Below are 8,773 nucleotides of genomic sequence, written 5' to 3' on the forward strand. Positions count from 1 at the left end.
GTAGGGGGGGATGTGGAGCAGGATGTATCTGGGGGAACAGAGCCGGGAGATCGAGTAGCCTTAGTAGTCCTGGAGAGAAGGGTATGGAGAGGTGGGTTGGCCCACTGTGGTTGGAGGGAAGACTGTGTGGGTGGGATGGCCCACTCTCTTGGAGGAGAGGGTTATTGTCGAGGCGTGGGGGGGGGGGGGGGAAGGGGAGGTGGTAGTCCCGAGCCGGCCAGGGACACATAGGATTGCAGATCTCATTTTTCAGAGGGAGAAACTGAGGCCCAGGAGGTTATTTTTGAATCTGGGGCCCCTGCTCCTTCCGTTGTCTCCTAATTCATTGTTTTCCCATCTGTAAAATGGGGACAACAGCATTACAGCCATGAGCTGTTGTAGGATGCCCCAAGGAAAGAGGAGCGAATTCCTCACGTTTGGGGGTGTCCTGCAGCACCAGAGGAAGCTAGGGATGACTTATGCATCAGGAAGGAGGAAGAATGCCCAGCTTGGGAGGGAAGGAAGCTGAGTGAGAGATGCCCTGTCTTCCCACCCCCACAGCCCTCAGACCCTGGGGATACAGAGCACTGGGGAGGGTGACCCCAGAGCGCAGCCCTCACTCACTCTTTCACTGCCCCCCTTGTTTGGTCTCCTCCAGGCTGGGGAGACGCCTCCTGTCATGTAGGAGTCCCCTGGACAGGCCATGTTGTGGAGTTTAGGGGTCCTGGCACCTAGCGAGACCAACCCCACCCACTAGACCCTGCCCCAGGAAGACCCTTCTGACTGGGCGTTGGGGGGAGCAAGCCGTGGCCACCTCTGCACCCCAGTGGCTCATCCCAGAAGGAGGTCCTGGGAGGCAGGTGCTGGGCAGTGTTGGGACGCCCCTGCCTCCTGGCAGCTTTCTGGGGAGCCAGTGGGGAACCAGTGGGAGATGAGGGAGAGCTTGGCAGCAGGCCCTGCCCCCAGGGCCATATCTCAGCTTCCCCTGTGCATTGGGCCACACCCCACCCCTGAGCACCTCTGAGCTGGCATCACTCTCACCTGCTTCCTTCTGGCTTCAGACCCCAAACCCCAAGTCTGCACACCCCATGGGGGCACTAGGGCCACCCCCACCACTCCCATGGTTCCCTCTCACCCAGAGCCCCAGCCGGAGCATCCCACAACTGGGCCAGCTGGCCGGGGTCCCCACCCTCACTGCCCCTGGGCTCAGGGCCCAAGCCAGCTCTGTCCAGCCACCCCCCCCCTTTCCTCTAATTCTCCCCAGGAAATCCTTGTTTTCTGACTTCTGGCACACTTGATACCCCCGAGACTGTCCATGGGCCCCAGCCCCGCTCACTCCTCAGCCCAGCCCCTCTTCCCTCTCCAAGCCTAATAGGACAGCCAGAATCAGAGGCCCTGCCCAGGATAAAGTCTAAGAAGGGCCAGAGACAAACTGGGCCCGCCCAGGACCTTGGCCCGCCAGCCCCGGCCCCACTCTTTGCCCTAGGGGTAGGGGGGTCACCTGGTCACTCCTCCTTTTAGGGACAAAGAGACAGACCAGGGGTAAGTGACCTGCCTAGGACCACCCAGCAGTGAGTCGCCGCAGCCGGCTCACATTGTTTTACCCCATCTCTGCCCGTGCCCCCTGGCCCCATTCCCTGGGCCAGCATCTCAAGTCTCCAGACCTCTGGCCCGGTTTGGCCTCCCCCCAGAGGCTCCCCAGCCCCTCAGCCCGGCACGGGGTGTCCTCTGCCCATGTTCTCCAGGGGCCCATGCCCTGTGCCTCGGCAGCCTCTGCTCTCACTCCCCTCTCACCCAGTCCCTCTGCCCCTCGCCACCCCCTGGCCTCCACCTCCCTGCTAGTCACCAAACAGTTCTGATCCCAGCCTCGGCCGCCGGACCTCCGGCCTCCCTCCCCTGCCCCCCATTTGGGCCCTGAAGGGCTTTTGTTCTTGAAGTTGGGAGCTGGTGGGGAGAGATGGGGCACCCAGTGCCAGGCAGTGGGGGGGCGGGCAGGACTGAGCTCATCTCTCAGCCCTGGCTGGCCTCGTGCCAGTCCCCTGGGCTGCAGCGGCCCCTGTGGAGAACAGAGGCCAGCCCCCCCTCCACCACACCCCCTGGTCCCCACCCCAATGGGGCCATCTTTTCTCTGGGCCTCGTTCCTTTGAGGAGCCAGACCTGAGGCTGCTCCCAAAGGCCCCGACCCCTCTGCCCCGGGACCATCCTCCCTGTGCCTCAGAGGAGGCTGGGGCAGACCAGGCCATTGAGGCACCCAAGCTTTGCCAGGATGGGGAAGGGGACACAGAGGGGGCCAGATCCAGTCCCCTCCCTGGTCTGGTGGGAGAGACAACAGGGTAAACTGAGGAGGATCGGGCCAGGGAGGCTTCCTTTAAGAGGTGGGATTTTCACCGTGACTTGAGCAAAGCAGAAAGAAAGGATGAGGAGGAGAGCCTTTGGCGCCTGGGCAGGAGCTGGAGGGGGAAGGACCCTGAGCCTGGGGAAGGGGCAGCTCTGGGTGGGCCTGGAAGGAGGGCCAGAGGTCACAGGGAGGCCTGAAGTTGTGGGCTGGCATCTATGGGGGCGGGCCCTGGCCTCAGTGGGAGGAGCCTGGCCATCCCCTCCCCGGCTTAATAGGCCACTGGAAGCTCCTTTGTGGGCAGGCGGCAGTAGCCAGCTGCCCCGGCCAGACTCAGTCTGAGAGATGCTGGCCATGAACAAGGAAAGGGGAATGGGTGAGTGTGGGGGCTCCCCCTCCTGCCAGGAGCTTGGGAAGCAGAGGGATGCCAGGGGGCTTCACCTTGGCCTGCTAGAGGGAGAGGACTTGGGGACTCCCTTGCCTGAGTCTGGGGAAGCCTGGGGGCCTGAGGGGAACTGGAGCCCAGCTACCCGAGTCCTTTCAGGGAGGAGGCAGCAGGGAATCTAGGGCTGGGGAAGGGAAAACTAGAAACCGGATGCCTGGGTCCTTGGAGGGAGACCCAGAAATTGGATCATCTGGACCTGGGAGATGGGGTGGCTGGAGGGAGAGAGGACCCTGGGGCCCCTGGAGAGAGCCGGGGACAGGAGTCTGCTCCCGATGCCCCTGGCGCCCCAGGCGGAGGGGCTCCAGGAGAGCTGGGGCAGAAACCCCTGAGGCGCCCAGGGATGGAGGAGGAGAGGGGCTAAAGACACAGGGCACGGGGAGGACAAGGGGAGCCCTGAGCCCCCAAGTCCCTGCCTGTGCCCCAGCCCCCGTCTCCCTCCCCAGCCTCCCGCCTGACCCACAGCATGGACCTGAGGTCGATGACGCAGTCGCTGGTGGTGCTCTCGGAGGACAACGCCGCCTACTTCGCCAGCCAGGGCCCCGGGGACACGGCCCGCCGCCTCAGGACCGTCTTCGTGGGCATCCGCGAGCAGGCGCTGGGGCTGGAGCCGGCCCTGGGCCAGCTGCTGGGCGTGGCCCACCTCTTCGACCTAGACGCGGAGACTCCGGCCAACGGCTACCGCAGCCTGGTCCACACCGCCCGCTGCTGCCTGGCCCACCTGCTCCACAAGGCCCGCTATGTGGCCTCCAGCCGCAAGAGCATCTTCTTCCGTGCCGGACACAACCTGGCCGAGCTGGAGGCCTACCTGGCGGCCCTGACCCAGCTGCGGGCCCTGGCCTACTACGCCCAGCGCCTGCTGGCCGCCAACCAGCCTGGCGGCCTCTTCTTCGAGGGTGACGGGGGGCTCAGCGCCGACTTCCTCAGAGAGTACGGCACCCTCCACAAGGGCTGCTTCTACGGTCGATGCCTGGGCTTCCAGGTGAGGGGCCGGGCCGCTCGGGGCCCCTGGGGACCCAGGGTGGAGGCCAGCAGGGACAGAAAAGGAGGGGTTTAGAAGGGGAAGTACTGGGGACCACGGGTAGAGAAGTAGAGGCCCAGCCAGGGGCCCTGGGCAAACCCTTGGGGCTGTTTCTTACACACCTCCCCCCATTTCCCAAATCTCCAGAGCCCATAGCAATGACCTCTGGAGGTTTCCCTTAAGGGAGTCAGCCTGGACATCCCTTCCCTCCCCGGGTGGTCTGGGCTGGCTTGAGGGCTTTGTGAGAGGGCTTTGGCCCTGCCCGACGGCTGAGATCTGGGGCAGGTCCTCACCCTCCATCCTCCCTTCAAAAAGAAAAAGTCAGCAGTTGTTTACCCCGTAAACAGGGGCCGGCGTGTGGGCAGAAGGTGCCCGGCGCCCGTAAATAGCCCACTCTGACCTTGGGGTCCCGGGACGCTCTTCGGAATGCCAGGCCTGCCCTCCCTCCCCAGGAATCCCCTGGCAGGCCCTCTGCCCTTTCTCCCACTGGGCCAGGAAGCTCAGAACAGGATCTCAGTAGGGCCTGGGCCAACTCAGGGAGAGGGGTCGAGAGACGAGCCCGGGAGTTACCTTCCCCGCCGGCTTTTTGGGTGTCTGAAGGGGGCCCACTTGCCCAGCCCCGTGCCTCTGCCCTCTCACTTTTCTCCCCCTTCCTTAGCTTCACGTCTCCTCATCTCTCAAGAGATGGAAGAGAGACAGCTCTGCCCGCAGCACCCGCCCCACACAACGGGTGAGGCAGCACCCAGGTCCTTCCTGGCCTCAGAGGAGAGGGGCCAGGGCAGAGCTGGCCCTGGAGCTTGGTCCTCTGTCAAGCACCAGCTCAGCCTTTCAGAGGACGTGCTGACCCACACTGGGGAAAAGCGTTTCCTCCTGCGGGAGCTCCCTGTGCCAGTGAAATGGAGGGTCCAGACCCAACACGGGGATGGACTGGGCCAGAGAGCCAGAGCTGGAAGAGACTTCCCTGAGGCCCGGCAGGTCAGGCTGGCAACAGCCCCAGCCCCTCAGCTCGTCCTGATCTTGCCATCTCCCCGGAACTCCCCATCTCCTCATCTCCTCTTGCCCCATTTCTTTCCGTAACTTCTTGTCTCAAATTCCCTGAGCTGGAATGTCAGCGCTGGCAGGGACCTCAGGGTGGAGGCCGCCTCCTCTGGCCTCTGCCTGGCCTAGATCCCCTCTAGGACAGTCTCCCTCATGACCAGGAAGCTTCGGCCTCCCTGAAGCTTCCGTCCATTGTCCCCGACCCTGCCCTCCAAAGCCGAGGCCTCTCTCAGCGGGTCAAGGCGGCCCTCGTGTCGTCTCCGGGATAAACACGAGTCAGCCAGCTGGCTTTTAGTAAGCCCTTGCTGGGTGCCAGACCCTGTGTTGGGCCTTCCGCCAGGCCGCAAGAGGCTCGCGTTTGGTCAGAGAAGGCAGATGTCGAAACAGACTATTAAAAACAAGAGATATCGAAGTAGCTCAGTGGACAGAGCCAGCCCTGGAGACGAGAGGTCCTGGGTTCAAATCTGGCTTCAGACACTTCCCAGTTAAATGACGCTGGGCAAGTCATTCATCCTCACTACCTAGCCCTTACTGCCCTTCTGCCTTGGAACCAACACACAGTATTGACTCTAAGAAGGTATGGGGAACAAGGAAGGAAGAAAGGAATGAATGAGGGAAGGAAGAGGAAGGAAAGACAGGTGGAAGGAAGAAAGAGAGGATCTTGGGAGAAAGGACATGAGAAGCCAGAGTACCAGCCAGCTCTCTGGAGCAGCAGGTGGTCCTGGAGCTGAGCTGGAGGAGTCCGACGGAGGGAGGTGAAAGGAAGAGCTCTCCAGGGGTGAGGGGCAACCCCTGCAAAGGCTCAGACAGAACAAGAAACAGCAGGATGTGGCGGGAAGCCTGCAGGCCCTTGGCAAGGGAGCAGGCCCTTTGGAAGCCTGAGGGGGGATGAAGCACACTCCCAGGCTGACTGCCTGCCTCCAAGAGGCCTCCAGCCAAGAGGATCCCCAATAAGCTGTCAGAGCCACTGTAGGGGCCCAAAGTCCACTCCTGGTATGAATGCTGGGGAGTCTGAGATGCCCCCAGACGGGACATCTGTGGGAGCCAGTCGGACTTGTCACAGCGGCAGCAGAGGACTGAGCCAACTTCCATATGGTGATTGTACAAGCAGAAGGAGGCCAAGAGGGAGCCAAAGCCAGGTCCCATCCTGGGCCACCAGCACAGAAGCCAGGAATAGCAGCCCAGAGGAGGGCCTCGTCCCCTTTGCCCTAATGAATCCCTCTCACCCTGACAAGTTAGGGCCCTAGGGGCGCCCCTGAGGGGTTGGTGGGACCTTTTTAATGTTCCTAGCTTAAGCCTCCTAGTATCCTGAATGCCCCTGATTAGCACCCCAGTGTCAGGAAGAGTCAGACACAGCAACTCAGCCACAACGTAGACACCCTCTTCTGATCTGGGAGCACCATAGGCCCGAGGGGAGGACTCCCAGTGACTGCCCCAAAGCACCGGACCAGCCGGCTTCACTCCTCACTATAGCACAGCTGATCTCCAGGCCGGCTCCAGCATCCACCCCTCTGGGGCTCGTACCTCTCCCAGGGGCCTCTGTTGCTACCAGCCCCCTAGATCCTGGTGTAGAGGTCCTGAGGTCACGGCCTAACCAGTTCTGTCTCCAATCCTCCCTCACCTGAGATCAGCCAAGGCAGAAGTGACAGGAGGGCCCCGTGGGAGCCACTGGTGCCGACCCGCCTGCCCTCCCCTCCGCAGCCTCCCATCGAGGCTCGCTTGTGTTCACACTTAGCTCTGAATCAGCAGCCAATCAATGAGAGCCTTTGCTGGCCATGTAGTGATGATGATGATGATGATGATGATGATGATAGCTAACATCTCCACGGGGCTTACAGTGTGCCAGGCTCCGTGCTACAAGTATTATCTCACTCGACCCTCGTAACAACCCTGGGAGACATAGGTGTTACAGGTGAGGAAACTGAGGCAAGCAGGTTAAGGGAACTTCCCAAGGGTCACTCAGCTAGGAAGTGCCTGAGGCCAGATTTGAACGTGGGTCCTCCTGACACCAGGCACAGCACTATCCACTGAGCCACCCAGAGGCCCCTAACATGAATATTTGTCAAGCACTTCCCAGGTGCTTGGCAGTGAGGTAGTGACCCTATTCAGGTAGACAGACATTCCAAGACCTGGGAAGCACTGAGGCTGGTGGAGACAAGGGCATGGCAGTGGGAGAGAAAGCTGGACAGTCCATGTGCTGGGGAGCAGTGGCCACGCCATGCCCACCAAGCTTGGTTTGGGAGGCGATAGGGAGTCTTTGGTGCTCATGAAGGAGAGGGCCGAGTCACTGGCAGCAGTGTAGAAAATGGGCTGAGGTGGGCAGACAACCTCCACCACGACGGTGGCTCTGTTGGTGAGGAGAGACCAGGATGAAGGCCAGAAGCCGGCAGGAAGAGTGAGACTTGGCAGCAGGCATTCAGGGTGGGGTTTTTTGTTTGTTTTGTTTTTTAATTTTTTTTTTAAACCCTTAACTTCTGTGTATTGGCTCCTAGATGGAAAAGAGAGTGGTCAGGGTGGGCAATGGGGGTCAAGTGACTTGCCCAGGGTCGCACAGCTGGGAAGTGTCTGAGGCCGGATTTGAACCCAGGACCTCCCATCTCTAGGCCTGAGTCAATCCACTGAGCTACCCAGCTGCCCCCAGTCAGGGTGTTTTAAAAGTTTAGGCTTATGTAAATAAACGCTTGGGCTTGGGGATGGATCCAGCTGTTTGATGGGTCCTCCCCACCCGGAAGGCAAGGTTACACTGCTCCAGTTTTCTATGAATTATGTGCAAACAGAAGGGCATTTTTATTCCTGCTTCATAGAGGAGGAACAAACGTTGGCAGACTTGAAGGGCCTTTGACAGTGACTAGCAGAGCCCAGGTAGCAGCCAGGTCTCTAGTGCCAGCCTGGGCTCCGTTCCATGATCGCCCTTCGTCCAGAATCGCCTCAGAGAATGGTTCCCTTTGGTTGGTCACCATGTGAAGACGCTTCCCAATTTCTGGTGGCCTCCGTCCCAGCTGTCCCTTCTCGACCACTCTGCCTCCCTCTGTGATCTTCTGTAACTCCTTTGTCTCTGCCCTTCCCCCAGTTCACTCCAGCCATCCGGCCCTTTCTCCAGACCATCTCCATCGGGCTGGTCTCCTTCGGGGAGCACTATAAACGCAATGAGTCCGGGATCGGTGAGTGTCTTCCCAGCCTCCCATGTGCCCCCAGCCCCGGGCTCCCCCTTGTCTCCTTGCTGCTCACTGCTCTCTCCCCTCTTGTCCCCCCCCTTTCCCCCCAACCTAAGCTGCACAGAGGGAGCTGTCCCCACCTCTGGTAAGTCCCGGGAGCCGGAGGGCAGGGGCCCACACCCCACAGGCCCTCTGTGAGCAACCCAACCCCTGCCTCTCCCAGGTGTGGCTGCCAGCTCCCTCTTCACGGGCGGCCGCTTTGCTATTGACCCCGAGCTGCGAGGGGCTGAGTTTGAACGGATCACACAGAATTTGGATGTGCATTTCTGGAAGGCCTTCTGGAACGTAACGGAAATCGAGGTCCTGTCTGTGAGTACAGCCCAGCTGGGGAAGCTTTGAGAATTTGGCTGAGGAGGGTGGGGGACTCTCCACTAAGCGACTCTGTGGACATTGGCGTTTTGCCTTTATCTGCCTCTGTTTCTCCATCTGTAATATGAAAACTAAACTAGAGGATTGAGCTCTTGCTTCTAAGGCTCCTCCCCTCTGATACTCCCTGTTCTCAGGCTCCTCCCCTCTGATATTTCCTGTTCTTAGGCTCCTCCCCCTCCGAGATTCCTTGTTCTCAGGCTCCTCCCCCTCTGGTATTCCCTGTTCAAAAGCTCCTCCCCCTCTGAGATTCACTGTTCTCAGGCTCCTGCTCTGACAGGCCCTGTACCCGGGCTCTTCCCCCTATGGTATTCCATTGTAAGGCTCCGCCCCCTCTGATACTCCCTGTTCTCAGGCTCCTCCCCTCTGATACTCCC

The 8,773-nt window shown here is 60.6% G+C and overlaps 1 protein-coding gene across 1 annotated transcript; it reads left to right on the forward strand.

The window, feature by feature from the left end:
* The first annotated feature begins 2,529 nt into the window (after positions 1-2,529).
* Positions 2,530-8,767, forward strand: LOC123255076 (hormone-sensitive lipase-like). The gene is made up of 4 exons (XM_044683934.1): positions 2,530-2,690; positions 3,203-3,738; positions 7,886-7,976; positions 8,194-8,767. Exons 1-4 carry the CDS (start codon positions 2,660-2,662, stop codon positions 8,367-8,369), a joined length of 834 nt encoding a protein of 277 aa, XP_044539869.1. The 5' UTR covers positions 2,530-2,659; the 3' UTR covers positions 8,370-8,767.
* Positions 8,768-8,773: the final 6 nt, after the last annotated feature.

The sequence above is a fragment of the Gracilinanus agilis genome, unplaced genomic scaffold (genome assembly GCF_016433145.1).
Source record: "Gracilinanus agilis isolate LMUSP501 unplaced genomic scaffold, AgileGrace unplaced_scaffold38890, whole genome shotgun sequence".
NCBI classification, from domain to species: domain Eukaryota; kingdom Metazoa; phylum Chordata; class Mammalia; order Didelphimorphia; family Didelphidae; genus Gracilinanus; species Gracilinanus agilis.